Source organism: Oncorhynchus clarkii, chromosome 28 (genome assembly GCF_045791955.1).
Source record: "Oncorhynchus clarkii lewisi isolate Uvic-CL-2024 chromosome 28, UVic_Ocla_1.0, whole genome shotgun sequence".
NCBI lineage: Eukaryota > Metazoa > Chordata > Actinopteri > Salmoniformes > Salmonidae > Oncorhynchus > Oncorhynchus clarkii.
Window position 1 is genome coordinate 44,163,983 of NC_092174.1, and position 16,196 is coordinate 44,180,178.

At 44.7% G+C, this 16,196-nt stretch overlaps 1 protein-coding gene across 1 annotated transcript in view; it reads right to left on the bottom strand.

Annotated features, from left to right (window-relative positions):
* The window catches only part of LOC139387234 (netrin-G1-like), a 147,606-nt gene extending 131,818 nt beyond the window's left edge, over nt 1-15,788 (bottom strand). Inside the window, exon 1 of the mRNA XM_071133337.1 lies at nt 15,525-15,788. Within this exon, the coding sequence (XP_070989438.1) occupies nt 15,525-15,788 (264 nt within the window). The remainder of the gene's footprint in view (nt 1-15,524) is intronic.
* Between the last annotated feature and the right edge of the window lie 408 nt (nt 15,789-16,196).

The following is a 16,196-nucleotide window of genomic DNA, read 5'->3' on the forward strand; positions in this document are numbered from 1 at the left end:
ACTGCGTCCTAGGGTTTTTAAATATCGGTTTCCACATGCATGTAAACAATATCACCAAAAATCCAATACAGGGAGAAGCAATGTTTGAACAATCTTTCTCCTATTTTTAATAGTAAGGCATGATTTATTTCTTGGATCTTAGCTTCTTAGTCAGATTTTCTATATCCGTTACGAAGGACTACTTGTCATCAATCCAGACACCGAGGAATTTATATTGAAGAACGAGCTCAATTTGGGCTCCATTTGTAGCACACATATGCATGTCCTCAGGGTCAACATTTTATGAGCTAGAGAACAGCATGAGCTTGGTTTTACTTGTATTTAACACTAATTTAAGATGTGTAAGTGATTTCTGCATTGAATCAAAGTCATGCTGAAGTTCACGAACGACCTGAGGTGGCACAGGAATATAAAACTGTGTCGTCTGTATTGAGATGAATGTTACAAGTCTGAACAGTGTTTCCAATGTCATTAATATACAAAGTGAACAATAATGGACCCAAAGTAGAACCCTGAGGAACACCTTTGAATCTCAAGAAATAAGATTTAAGCCCCATCTCTTAACCCTCCTGTTGTGTTTGTTTCATGTTAATTAATTCTGTGTTCCCATTCCAAAATGACCTCCCCATTAAAGCTGATTATAAATCCATAATAATACACATTTTATCATCTAATGTTGTGTTAGATCGTTTTATCAACTTAAGTTCTTGTGAACATTACACATTTTTAACTTCTATTTGCTATTTATGGCCTGTAGGCCTCATTGACCTGAGCTCATACAACTTGTTTGAGTTTTCAAAATTATTTTGACTACAGCAAATACTCAGATTTAACATATTGTGCTATTTATCACAGACTACTTTGTTTAACAAGGACTCTCTCCTCCTCACCAGTGTCATGATCAAAGATATGATCAAGAGCCTCCCATACAGTATATTGTTTGGTCATTGTGATGCCACAGAATGAATTGTGAGCAAGGCCTCAAAAAGCTTTATATACCAGAGCTGCAAGAAAAAAATATATATATATATTATATATTTTTTATATATTTTTATATATATTATTGAAAAAATGTTTGAGAATGCCATCCACAGCAGGAGGGTTAAGATGGCTGGTGGTGATGCTGGGTGATGGTGGTGGTAGTGATAGTAATGGTGGTGATAGTAGTGGTGGGGGTGGTGGTGATGCTGGTGGTAGTGGTGGGGGTGGTGCTGGTGTTGGTGGTGGTGGTGATGCTGGTGGTAGTGGTGGGGTGGTGCTGGTGGTGGTGGGGTTGGTGATGCTGGTGGTAGTGGTGGGGGTGGTGGTGATGCTGGTGGTAGTGGTGGTGGTGGTGATGCTGTTGGTAGTGGTGTGGTGGGGGTCATGCTGCTGGTGGTGGTGGTGTGGGTGATGCTGGTGGTGGGTGTGGTGGTAGGGTTGGTGATGCTGGTGGTGGTGATGCTGGTGGTAGTGGTGGTGGTGATGCTGTTGGTAGTGGTAGTGATGCTGTTGGTAGTGGTAGTGGTGCTGGTGGTGGGTGGTGCTGGTGGTGGTGGTGGTGGTGGTGTGGGTGGTGCTGGTGGTAGGGGTGGTGGTGCTGGTGGTGGGTGTGGTGGTAGGGTTGGTGATGGTGGTGGTGGTGATGCTGGTGGGGTGGTGTTGATGCTGGTGGTAGTGGTGTGGGTGGTGCTGGTGGTGGTGGGGGAGGTGCTGGTGGTGGGGGTGTGGGTGGTGCTGGTGGTAGTGGTGGTGACGCTGGTGGCGGTAGTGGTGTGGGTGGTGCTGGTGGTGGTGGTGGGGGTGATGCTGGTGGTGGTGGTGGGGGAGGTGCTGGTGGTGGTGGTGATGATGCTGTTGGTAGTGGTGTGGGTGGTGGGGGTGGGGGTCATGCTGCTGGTGGTGGTGGTGTGGGTGGGGGTCATGCTGGTGGCGCTGGTGGTGGTGCTGGTGGTGGGTGTGGTGGTAGGGTTGGTGATGCTGGTGGTGGGGGTGGTGGTGATGCTGGTGGTAGTGGTGTGGGTGGTGGGGGTGGTAGTGGTGGTGGTGTGGGTGGTGGTGGGGGTGGTGCTGGTGGTGGTGGTGGTGATGCTGGTGGTGGTGGTGCTGGTGGTAGGGGTGGTGGTGGTGGTGGGGCTGGTGGTGGTGGTGATGCTGTTGGTAGTGGTGATGCTGTTGGTAGTGGTGATGCTGTTGGTAGTGGTGGTGATGCTGGTGGTGGTGGTGATGCTATTGGTAGTGGTGTGGGTGGTAGTGGTGCTGGTGGTGGGGGTGGTGGGGGTGTGGGTGGTGCTGGTGCTGGTGGTGGTGACGCTGGTGGTGGTAGTGGTGTGGGTGGTGGTGGTGGTCGTGGTGGTGGTGGGGGTGGTGTTGATGCTGGTGGGGGTGGTGTTGATGCTGGTGGTAGTGGTGTGGGTAGTGCTGGTGGTGGTGGTGGGGGTGATGCTGGTGGTGGTGGTGGGGGAGGTGCTGGTGGTGGTGCTGGTGGCGTACGTGTGTGTATGAAGGGGAGTCAGAAGGCTGAAAACACCAGGATTCAATCAACAGCTCTAGTCTCTGTATCAAATTATACCCTGTTCCCTATATGGGCACCACTTTAGACCAGAGCCCTATGGGACCCTACTCCCTATGTAGTGCATTACTTTAGACCAGAGCCCTGTGGCACCCTATTCCCTATACTGCTTTGACCAGGTATCATAGGGCTCTGGTCTAAAGTAATGCACTACATAGGAAATAGGGTCCCATAGGGCTCTGGTCTAAAGTAGTGCACTACATAGGGAATAGGGTACCATTTGGGATGCATCCTTAGATTCTATCCTCACAGAAGGCTGATTAGAGCTGGGTTTAGTTGTTGTCTGGTTTTGACAAGTTTCCCCCCGTTTCACTCAAAAAAAGTAATTTAAAAAAAATGAAGCCCTGCTATTTATCCTTTATGCTGTTCTGAGGACAGCCTCTTTTAAAAAGAGTCAGTGGACTAGAGTCTGGTGCTTTGCTGTTTTCACTGAGCAGCCTGGGGTTACTATACTTACAAAGAGCTTCCACAGAGAAAGAGAGAGAGAGAGAGAGAAAGAGAGCAAGAGACAGAGAGAGAGAAGCAAAGAAGAGAGCGGGTGAGAGTGGGTAAGAATGATAGACAGAGAGAAAGATATTTTTTTTTGTCCTGTTCATTTGCCCGTGTAAAAGATGAGAGCTGCAGTTCAAATGCTTGTCATGTTAATCCCATTAGGAATAATCCCAGACCTAAAATGAGAAACAATGCAGATGTGTCAGACAGGCATTCTCTCTGAGCTGAAGGCCAGTGACATCATCCAGACCATCCACTGGGAAGGAAGGATCTGATTCAGAGCAGAGAGGCACAAAGAGGATATGAGCATCTTGTTTAGTCTCTGTGTTAGTCACACTCCTAGTATGATAAACATATATTGTCAGGGTTGGATGTCCTTGACAGGGTCAGATCTCAAATATTAGCTACAGTAGGCCACTAACTCAACTGAGCTGCTAACTAGCTAACTTCGAGCACTATTTAGCTTAAGTGAATTAAATGGCATCCGCTAGCTAACATCCTATTAGCTAGCTCTCGTGATGTAATCATTAGCGAGCTAACTTCCTATCAACTAGCTCTCTTGATGTAATCATAAGCTTGCTAACTTCCTGTCAGCTAGCTCTCTCGATGTAATCATTAGCTAGCTAACTTCCTGTCAGCTTGCTCTCTTGGTGTAATCATTAATTAACTAGCTAACTTTCTATCAGCTAGCTCTCTTTATGTAATCATTAATTAACTTGCTAACTTCCTATCAGCTAGCTCTCTCGATGTAATCATTAACTTGCTAACTTCCTGTCAGCTAGCTCTCTTGATGTAATCATTAACTAGCTAACTTCCTGTCAGCTAGCTCTCTTAAAGTAATCATTAATTAACTTGCTAACTTCCTGTCAGCTAGCTCTCTTGATGTAATCATTGTAAATAAATAACACAGTCTCCAAATGCATTTTGTAGATAACAGCCAGAGAAGAGGGTGACATTGCAGCTCCAGCTGTCAGTAAATGGACAGTGTAGACTAGTGGTAGACTAGTGGACAGGGCAGGTCATATTGAGGGAGGACATTAGGAAGAGATTCTACAGTTCCAGTCCCTAGAGGGGAAAACTTTGAAGAGCAAGAGATAATAGCAAAATATTATTCAGTGCTGTCTAATTTTAGAATAATGAAGCCTGTTTTCCTCAGATACTGTATGGAAAGCTTTAAAAGCCTGTTTGTAGATGAAAAGAGAGGTCCCAATGAATGTCACAAGAGACTAACAGTTTATCCTATATCCCATGGGTTATATGTGTGGGCCTACCTATGTTAGGGTTATGTTGTATACAAATGTTGTATACAAAAATACAGTTAAACATCACACACAATGTATAAACCTATTACAATTGGAGCTGACCAACCCTGCTGGAGGTCTGCTGGGTGCAGGGTCCTGTTTTCAGCCCAGTAATAACACACCTGATTCAACTCATCAAATCTAATGAGTTGATAATCAAGTGTGCTATTACTGGGCTGGAATAGAAGTCTGTTCCTCCAGTAGATCTATTACTGGGCTGGAATAGAAGTCTGCTCCTCCAGTAGATCTATTACTGGGCTGAAATAGAAGTCTGTTCCTCTAGTAGATCTATTACTGGGCTGGAATAGAAGTCTGTTCCTCCAGTAGATCTATTACTGGGCTGGAATAGAAGTCTGTTCCTCCAGTAGATCTATTACTGGGCTGAAATAGAAGTCTGTTCCTCCAGTAGATCTATTACTGGGCTGGAATAGAAGTCTGCTCCTCCAGTAGATCTATTACTGGGCTGGAATAGAAGTCTGCTCCTCCAGTAGATATATTACTGGGCTGAAATAGAAGTCTGTTCCTCCAGTAGATCTATTACTGGGCTGGAATAGAAGTCTGCTCCTCCAGTAGATCAGGGAGCAATGTTGGCCACCGCTGGTATGGAGTTTATCTTGTTCCCCTGAAATGATGCATCGGTAATAATCGCCTGCTTGTTGCCACTCAATTATATATTGTTGTTTAGACTAAGATTTCTCATATTTAAATACAAGTTAGTTTATCACTTCAAAATGTTTAAATAAAGTGTTAAATCTTTGAAGTGAAGTAATTTTAAACTTGCTTTAATTGTTAAAGTATTACTCTAACTGAACTAGTGTCAATGTTGATTAATCACATATCACAATCCTACAATAAAGAGAGGAAGGGGATCTGTCTCTAATGTGTCTGTGTTCCTGTGTTGTTCTCTAATGTGTCTGTGTTCCTGTGTTGTTCTCTAATGTGTCTGTGTTCCTGTGTTGTTCTCTAATGTGTCTGTGTTCCTGTGTTGTTCTCTCAAATCAACATTTCCTTTGTGTCCGGTGGTAAGATCTCCAACCTGTTTGATTTGATTGTCTCTCTCTCAGTATATCAGCCATGTGAATCCATTGTGCCGCTTATCATATGGCAGGGATCACCAATGCAGCCATAGGCCGACAGTATGATGTCATTACTTGCCTTGAGGGCATCTGTGATCTGAAGCAGAGAATAGCTCAAACTCACACATTGTTGACATGGTAAGATGTTCTCAATTTAAAATGAAGCCAGTAGACAATGTATATGAGGCAAACCATATACCAGATTTTGTACATGTCTATTAGGTGCTGACATAAAACCTTGTTTAGTGCAAATCGAACCCACCTAATGTTGGTACAGTATGAAAGTAAGGAGATGACATTTAGGCTACAGGAGATGAGCATTACAGGTATCATATATGAGGTTAATTAAATTAAATTAATTTTTAGCAATGTTGCTTCCAAAATGATTCCAGATGGTTCTGTTAGATTGACAGAACATGGTTGCTCTATGTATCACTGACTCTGGAGAAGCTAGTGACTATGCTAAAACTGATAGCCTTTTAGATCAATAATATTCTGTTTTTATTAACATTTCATTTGCTTTTTAATCGTGAGAGAAATTGAACTAGCTAATAGCTTTACACCTCTGTAGCTTACAAGGTTAGCTAACATTTCTCAAAAACAAACCTCATTGTGGTTTTGCTCCACTTCTTGTCCCTCATGCTAGCCAGATGAACGTGGCCACAATATCACTCCAAAAAATAAAACAATATTGAATTATGTTCAGCATTGTAGATCATTTATCTCCTCGTGCTTTAGCTCATGTCAAAACAACATAGAAAAGCAGTGAAAACGGCGTTCTGCGCCACATTTCAACGGGTAAATAGCGTTTCGCATGGTGGAGGCAGACGAGGACACTGGATCGATGAGGAGGCCGACCATTAAGAAGCGAGTGAGAAGATGGTGGGGCAATGGATATGGAGCTTGAGATAAAACAACGGGGGGGGAGGACACAAATTAGTGGAGACGACAGAGGATGTGAGCCAGAGAGGAAGAAGTGAAGCAAGAGGGTTCATCCGATCCCAAATCTGTCCTGGAAAAGAAGACCGCAAAGTCAGAACACTCTCTCACACACACACACACACACACACACCCACACGTCTCCATCTCCCAGACCATGAGGCCCTATACAGGGAATGCTAAAATCGTCCCAGTTCAAGCGCTGTGCAGGAATAATATTCATCAGTTGATTTACAGAAAACAAGGGGACTAGAACATTTAAAAGAGGGGAAAACAATGAGGTAAAAAAGGATTAGCAGCAGAGTGAGAGAATACATGACTCCTCCTCTCCCTCCTCATCTCCCTCATCTCCCTCCTCATCTCCCTCCTCCTCTCCCTCCTCATCTCCCTCCTCCCTCTCCTCATCTCCCTCCTCCCTCTCCTCATCTCCCTCCTCCTCTCCCTCCTCCCTCTCCTCATCTCCCACCTCCCTCTCCCTCCTCATCTCCCTCCTCATCTCCCTCCTCCCTCTCCTCATCTCCCTCCTCATCTCCCTCCTCATCTCCCTCCTCATCTCCCTCCTCCCTCTCCTCATCTCCCTCCTCCCTCTCCTCCTCTCCCTCCTAATTTCCCTCTCCTCATCTCCCTCCTCCCTCTCCTCATCTCCCTCTCCTCATCTCCCTCCTCTCCCTCCTCCTCTCCCTCCTCCTCTCCCTCCTCCTCCCCATCCTCATCTCCTTCATCCCCCTCATCCCCCTCCTCTCGGGGACTCTGGGGACATGTTGCATGTCATCTCAGTGTCTCACTGTGAAGTGGAGCGGTGATGATGTGGTTGGAAGGGGCAGTGTGTGTGTGTGTGTGTGTGCGTGTGTGTGTCTACATGCATGTCTGTGTGCAGCGGTGCGGGGATGATGTGACGGGGGCAGTTCAGAATAAAGTCAAGGTTACAGGGTGATGGGGGAGCTAAACACTGTGGCTGTCTCCAAATAAATATATGGATGAGAGAGAGAGAGAGAGAGGAGAGGTGTAGGGGAGAGGAGGAAAAGGAGTGATGGGAGAGAGAGCGAAACAGAGAGAGGGATGGACATGATCTTCTCCTCCCATCCTAAGCTCTTCCAGACATAACATGATGAACTCTTTCTCTCCTTTCTCCGAGAGCAGAAACGAGTTCAGAAGAATTACTGTAATCTACAGAGTCAAAGCCTACAGACAGCAGCAGAATTAGTCGCTACTTGTGCATCGGCCTCCTAGTGATGCTTTGTGACTTGCTTTGCATCCCTATGGCCCTTGTAAAAAGTAGTGCACTATTTAGGTCAGGGTTTGTCAACTAGGTTTAGCATTGTGACAAATGTCTTCTGAGCTAATAGTCGGTGGGACAGAACACAATTAGTATATAGTATTAGCACAATTAATTGACCTACGCTATAAATTGAACAACATTTTTAGTACATAATAAATTCAGTGATTACGCTCATAAAATCACCATGCCTCTCTTCAATTATTATTTTGTTTGTCTATTTCTCTGTGCGTTGATTGGTGGGGAAAACAGGTATACGTAGCATACTATCGGCCACACTACTTGTTTAACGGTCAACATTCGTTCAGAGCAATTAACTTGTTAGGCAAGACAAAATGTCGCTCTCATAAAGTATCAAAAAGAAAGGTGGATCATGAAAATCGAAGTTTCAGGGAAGAGAAGACATGCGTTCATATTTTCCCAATGCCAAGCCAGCGTGTCTTATATGCAATGGAAATATCGCTGTTTGCAAGGAATTCGATCTCAGACGTAATTATGAATCTAAGCATGGAACTTTCAAAGTGGCTTTCGATCACCAGACAAGAGGCCCGACACAGAAACATCGAAGCGTTAATAACCGCAAGGTGCACGTACAGCTTTTTTTTGGGGCCTGACATATTCGGTCACTTAAACGGGTTAAATCTCCAGTCACACGGAAGAGGGGGAACAGTCGTGGACATGGTGGGAAAAACTTGAAGCCTTTACTAGGAAGTTGAAGTTGTTCGATTTGGACTTGTCATCTGGAAGGCTACTGCACTTCAGCACACTGAAGAAACGACAGGCAGAGGGACCAGGCCGCAGCATGGTAGATTTCATCAATCAGCGGAGGGACAATTTATCCAGCAGCTTTGAAGACTACAGCATGCCCAATGATATAATTGCGTTTGTACGTGATCCTATCACAGTCCGCCCAGGTGGAGAATTCTCCTCCCTTGCTAAGAAAACGATACCCTCGCTGAATTCAAACGGAGCCGATAGAGACAAATCAGGGATGCGCTCAGTAGTCCTTGTGTGCGTTTTGGGTGACATGCTCAGAGGAATACAGCCAATAAAGAAACTCCATTTGGCAACTATGTTTGGATCAATTTACACCTACCTACCCGCGAGTCGTCCTTTTCCTCTATGAACGCAGTACAAAACTCACGAAAGGAACTGGCTTTCACATAAGTAAATCAAGGACTGCCTGCGCATCAAAATCACGTGCATCTCACGCAAACATCCACCAGATTGTGTGCGAGGGGTAATGCAACGTTTCCCATTGAATGGGTATAGTGGCCCATTTGACTATATCTAGTAAATACTAACATTATTTTGAGTGCTTTTCTAAGTATATTTAGGTCTCAATCTGTCAGTATTTTCTGTTTGTTCTGTCGTTACAGGAGCAGGCTATTCCGATACAGACATAGAGATCGCCTTTTTTTCTTAAAATTATTGTTTTATGTAGGATGATAGGTTTTTGGCCAGTTGCAATTGTAAAAAAAAATATTTAAAAAAATCCCACTTCTATTAGGCCCTGTATTTTTTGATGGTGAAAGATGCTGGTAAACCTCATAGCCTACCCCAGCCAGCTAGTTATTTTAGATCGGCCTAGGCTCGGGAAGAAATGTATTCCAATGAAGCCCTCTTGATGTTTGTAAAGTCAAATTAAAATGAAGATTATTGTTTTAAATAAATTGATCGACTGGTGTAGGTTTTCTCCATCTATCGCTGTGCAACACTTGCATACCAAGTTAGCTATATTTTTGATTGCGCTGTGGTTGTAGCTTTACGTTTCAGCACCACAAAAATGGTCCGCTGCCTGCTTTATTAGTTGACTGTCTCCTGCATTCTCTCTCCTCATGAATGAAATTCAAATGTAACTTTTGCATTATTTAGGCAGTGTAACTTCCTTCTTGGAAGTTACACTTACTGTCATGAAACAGCAGGGAGCAGGTCTCGAGGCCGAGGTCCGGCGCGCTATCGACTGTGCAGCAAAAGCATGCTCGTGCGGCAGAGTCGATTTCCGCGCTTATAAACCCAGGGTCGTTACACTACATTTGGGAGTTTTTGCATCTCGGATCCGATCATTTTTAAAAATTATATTCATAATTCATTTTGGGGGCTTTGGGGTGGCCAAATAATATTGTTGGCGGGCCAGAATTGGCCAGTTGGGGAACCCTGATTAAATCAAAATTAAGTAATTGCCGTAATAATAATTGCTGTAATAACACGTAGCTGTTGGAAAAACACCATTAAATCCACCTCAACCAATTATGGCTGGTTCTTTGCGAGATATTTATTAATGTCATTTAGAGTGTTTAAACTCTGTGTTTTTTTCCAAGACTCGTCCTGCAGCATTAATAGTCCTAGTTTATTAGGCCCAGGGGCTGGTGTGTGTGTGTGGTGTGTGTGTGTGTGTGTGTGTGCGTGTGCGCGTATACGTGCGTGCGTGCGTGCCTGTGTGTGTGCGTGCCTGTGTGTGTGTGTGTGCCTGTGTGTGTGTGTGTGTGTGTGCCTGTGTGTGTGTGTGTGTGCCTGTGTGTGTGTGTGTGTGCCTGTGTGTGTGTGTGTGTGTGTGTGTGCCTGTGTGTGTGTGTGTGTGTTTTTATCTCTTCACTATTCAAACAGTTCTAAGTAGATAATTTAGTATATTTAATGAAACTAATGGGTAACACTTACATTAAGTTCCCTCAATACTATGTAACTAAACAGTAATAACTACAGTAGTTAGAGGTATTACTATAACTAAACAGTAATAACTACAGTAGTTAGAGGTATTACTATGTAACTAAACAGTAATAACTACAGTAGTTAGAGGTATTACTATGTAACTAAACAGTAATAACTACAGTAGTTATAGGTATTACTATGTAACTAAACAGTAATAACTACAGTAGTTAGAGGTATTACTATGTAAATAAACAGTAATAACTACAGTAGTTAGAGGTATTACTATGTAACTAAACAGTAATAACTACAGTAGTTAGAGGTATTACTATAACTAAACAGTAATAACTACAGTAGTTAGAGGTATTACTATGTAACTAAACAGTAATAACTACAGTAGTTATAGGTATTACTATAACTAAACAGTAATAACTACAGTAGTTAGAGGTATTACTATGTAACTAAACAGTAATAACTACAGTAGTTAGAGGTATTACTATGTAACTAAACAGTAATAACTACAGTAGTTAGAGGTATTACTATGTAAATAAACAGCAATAACTACAGTAGTTAGAGGTATTACTATGTAACTAAACAGTAATAACTACTATAGTTATTACTGTTTAGTTACATAGTAATACCTCTAACTACTATAGTTATTACTGCTTAGTTATAGTAATACCTCTAACTACTATAGTTATTACTGTTTAGTTACATAGTAATACCTCTAACTACTATAGTTATTACTGCTTAGTTATAGTAATACCTCTAACTACTGTAGTTATTACTGTTTAGTTATAGTAATACCTATGTAACTACTGTAGTTATTACTGTTTAGTTACATAGTAATACCTCTAACTACTGTAGTTATTACTGTTTAGTTACATAGTAATACCTCTAACTACTGTAGTTATTACTGTTTAGTTACATAGTAATACCTCTAACTATGTTGTTACTACGGTTATTACTGTTTAGTTACATAGTAATACCTCTAACTACTATGTTGTTACTACGGTTATTACTGTTTAGTTACATAGTAATACCTCTAACTACTATGTTGTTACTACGGTTATTACTGTTTAGTTACATAGTAATAAGGGAACTTAAAACGTAAAGTGTTTGCCAACTAATGTAAACGTGAACCTATTTTCATTTCATATGTAACGAACAAATAAACTTGAGGAATTCAATGGGGAACCAATCCAATCTACAATGGATCCTTTATATGTCTGTCTTGTTCGTTACACAATATGGAAATAATGTAATTTTCTCTAAATGGAATGTACCTTGGCTAAAGCGACGATCTACAAGCCTTATTCATCTTCTGTGTGAATATACATTACCTCAGATCCACACAGAGAGAGTATATAACACTACAGCACACAACCCCACAGGAAAGAGCTCATTGTTTTTACACATCCTCCTTCCAAAGCAGCGTGTCTAATAATATAAACAGGGTGTCTAATAATAACAACAGGGTGTCTAATAATAACAACAGGGTGTCTAATAATAACAACAGGGTGTCAAATAATAATAACAGGGCTAACTCCCGGACGCTGCGCACCTGTCCTCTCCTGTCGTCTCCTGTCCTCTCCTCTCCTGTCCTCACCTGTTGTCTCCTCTCCTGTCCTCTCCTGTCCTGTCCTCACCTGTTGTCTCCTCTCCTGTCCTCTCCTGTCCTGTCCTCTCCTATCCTCACCTGTCCTCTCCTCTCCTGTCCTCTCCTATCCTCACCTGTCCTTTCCTGTCCTCTCCTGTCCTCTCCTGTCTCCACCTGTCCTCTCCTCTCCTATCCTCTCCTGTCCTCTCCTATCCCCACCTGTCCTCTCCTGTCTTCACCTGTCTTCTCCTGTCCTCTCCTGTTCTCACCTGCCATATCCTGTCCTCTCCTCTCCTGTCCTCTCCTGTCCTCTCCTATCCTCACCTGTCCTCTCCTATCCTTACCTGTCGTCTCCTGTCCTCATCTGTCGTCTCCTGTCCTCTCCTGTCCTCACCTGTTCTCTCCTGTCATCTCCTGTCCTCTCCTGTTCTCTCCTGTCGTCACCTGTCCTCTCCTGTTCTCATCTGTCCTCTCCTGTCCTCACCTGTCCTCTCCTGTTCTCACCTGTCCTCACCTGTCCTCTCCTGTCCTCACCTGTCCTCTCCTGTCCTCTCCTGTCCTCACCTGTCCTCATCTGTTGTCTCCTGTCCTCTCCTATCCCCACCTGTCCTCTCCTGTCTTCACCTGTCTTCTCCTGTCCTCTCCTGTTCTCACCTGCCATATCCTGTCCTCTCCTCTCCTGTCATCTCCTGTCCTCTCCTCACCTGTCCTCTCCTATCCTCACCTGTCGTCTCCTGTCCTCATCTGTCGTCTCCTGTCCTCTCCTGTCCTCACCTGTTCTCTCATGTCCTCTCCTGTTCTCTCCTGTCGTCACCTGTCCTCTCCTGTTCTCATCTGTCCTCTCCTGTCCTCACCTGTCCTCTCCTGTTCTCACCTGTCCTCTCCTGTCCTCACCTGTCCTCTCCTGTCCACTCCTGTCCTCTCCTGTCCTCACCTGTCCTCATCTGTTGTCTCCTGTCCTCTCCTGTCCTGTATTGTCCTATCTCTCTGTTTTGTCATTTCCTGTCTCCCTGTCTGGTCCTGTCTCTCTGTCTGGTCCTGTCTCTGTCCTGTCTCATCCTGTCTCTATGTCCTGTTCTGTCTCTCTGTCTGGTCCTGTCTCTTTGTCTGGTCCTGTCTGTCTGTCCTGTCATATCCTGGCTCTATGTCCTGTTCTGTCTCTCTGTCTGGTCCTGTCTCTCTGGCTTGTATTCCTGTTTTCCTGTCCTGTCTCCCTGTCCTGTACTGTACTGTTCTGTCCTGTCCTCCTGTACTGTCCTGTCCTGTCTTTCTGTCCTGTACTTTGCTGTCCTCCTGTCCTGTTCTGTCCTGTCTCTTTGTCCTAAACTGTCCTATTGTACTGTCACGTCCTGTTCTCCTGTACTGTACTATCCTGTCTCTCTGTCCAGTACTGTCCTGTCTCGCTGTCCTGTCTCTTTGTTCTGTACTCTACTGTCCTGTCCTCCTGTCCTGTCTCTCTGTCCTGTCTATCTGTCCCGTACTGTCCTGTTCTCCTGTACTGTACTATTCTTTGTTCTGTACTCTACTGTCCTTTTCTCCTGTCCCGTCTATCTGTCCTGTACTGTCCTGTTCTCCTGTACTTTCCTGTCCTGTCTGATCTCTGTCCTCTCTGTCCTATCCTGTCTCTCTGTCCTGTCCTGTCTCTCTGTCCTGTTCCTCTCCCTTTTCTAACTTGTCCTGTTCTGTCCTGTGTGTCTCTCCTGCCCTGTACTGTCATGTCCTTTGTATCTGTCCTGTAATGTCATGACCTGTCCTGTGTATCAGTCTCTGTCCTGTCTCTGTCCTGTCCATCTGTCCTGTCTCTGTCCTGTGTATCTGTCTCTGTCCTGTCCATCTGTCCTGTCTCTGTCCTGGCCTGTGTATCTGTCCTGTAATGTCATGACCTGTCCTGTCCTGTGTATCTGTCCTGTCTCTGTCCTGTGTATCTGTCCTGTCTCTGTCCTGTGTATCTGTCTCTGTCCTGTGTATCTGTCCTGTCTCTGTCCTGTGTATCTGTCTCTGTCCTGTACTGTTCCACACACACTACCTCAAACTCCTATGTGGCACATTGTATCTTTGGCAGAAGTAGTTCTCCAACCAATATATGGGAAAGTAAGGATCAGGATTAAACTGGAAGCAAAGGGACTCTGAAAGTCATAAGGGAATCACAGAGGTATCACACAGGAATCACAGCTGAATCACACAGGAATCACAGATGAATCACAGAGGTATCACTCAAGAATCACAGAGGTATCACACAGGAATCACAGCGGTATCACACAGGAATCACAGATGAATCACACAGATGAATCACAGAGGTATCACACATGAATCACATAGGTATCACACATGAATCACATAGGTATCACACATGAATCACACAGGAATCACAAAAGGTATCTCAGTGGAATTACAAAAGAAGGAAAAATTCATTATTTTTTGGTAACATAATCAACATTACCTTGTGTTGTTACTGCGTGTAAGGACTACTGTATTATAAAAAAAACTTTCAGAACTGTGTTGATAAACTGATCAGCAAGCTGCTTCAATGAGCCACCAGCATTGTCCTCAAACAGACAGACAGTCAGACATAATGGTATTGGTGACACAAGGACAGAGGTGCAGAGACCACGTCTGCTCTCCTATCCATCTAGTCATGATGAAATTCTGGAAGTCTGGCGGTAGGGAATTAGTTCCTTTGTCCCGAGCATGCAGCACGGGGCCTTGTGATTGGCTGACACGAGCTCATCTACAGAACATGCTCTCCACATTGCCATAGTAACTGTGGGAGGCTTCTGAGACTAAGGCCAGGAGTACCAGTCAGGACTGTGTGCCCGCTAAGCATGTCAACAGATAAAAACAGAATATCTTAAATGCGCACACACACACACACGCACACACACACACACACACACACACACACACACACACATACCCTCCTACTCGGCGACGCTCTTCTCTCTCTTTCATCTTGCCGAGCTACTAAATGTCTCTGTGCCATCTGGAGTTTGAGAAGGAAAAGAGCTTTCAGGAGCCACTTTTATTTTAACGACAGACTGTGCAGATCCTCATTCTAATCAAAGATCTCCATCTACTCATGATATCACCGTACACAGCGGGGCAACTTCCCGCTCACTGTCCTATACAGGCGTCAAACAACAAGAGCAGGATGGGGATCTATTCCAAGAACAACACTATCCCACTGTCACCCCTCCACACACACACACGCACACACACAGCAGTATGTGTGTGTGCATACATCCCGTTGTGTAGGTGTACGAGTCCATCTTGTTGCCCAGTCCAGTCCACTAAGTCCAGTCAGAGACTCAGCACAGTACGTGGGTTGGAACCTACCTTCTCATTCATCACAGTGACGGCCCAGTTAACAGTGACGGCCCAGTTAACAGTGACGGCCCAGTTAACAGTGACGGCCCAGTTAACAGGGGGGTTAACTGCCTTGTTTAGGGGCAGAACAACCTTGTCAGCTCGGGGGATTCGATCTTGCAACCTTTCAGGTAGTAGTCTAACGCTCTAACCACTAGGCTACCTACCGCACCAGTGTGTCCATACAAGTTTGTGTGTGTGTGTGTGTGTGTGTGTGTGTGTGTGTGCGTGTGTGCGTGTGTGTGTGCGTGCGTGCATCTTTCACCATCACAGTACTCACCAGTGTGCAGTATGTCTCAGGTGGGTCTCCACAGGTGATATTGGGCGGGTCCAGGCTGACGGTCAGGTACTTGGTCATGACTGTAGCTTCTGGTTGACAGGCCATGTAGTCCCACGTTAACCCTTCCTCTGTGTAGATCCGACTCTTACACACGTCATAGTGGGACCAAGCAGCTGGGTATTGCTGCATGGCCACACACACACTCACGCACACACTTACACACACACAAACCGCCTGCAGTGTCAAAATCTCCGGACAACGCATCGCAGGTTTCTCTTTTGTCCGTCCTATCGTGACAAAGTGGCTGGTTTTTACTGTCCCTTTGTACTCACACAAAGAGGAGATGGACAGAGAGAAGATGGACAGAGAGAAGATGGACAGAGAGAAGACGGACAGAGAGAAGATGGACAGAGAGAAGATGGACTGAGAGAAGATGGACAGAAAGTACTTTGGAAAGACGGTTCCCAACTTCAAAAGGTGGGAAGCGGGGGCTCCATGTTACTGTGTGTGAGCAGCTTCAGACTACAGTTATTCCTCTTCGTTTACTGGTCTTTGTGGGACCAGGGAGAAGCTACAGTCACTGCTGTGTGACCAGGGAGAAGCTACAGTCACTGCTGTGTGACCAGGGAGAAGCTACAGTCACTGCTGTGTGACCAGGGAGAAGCTACAGTC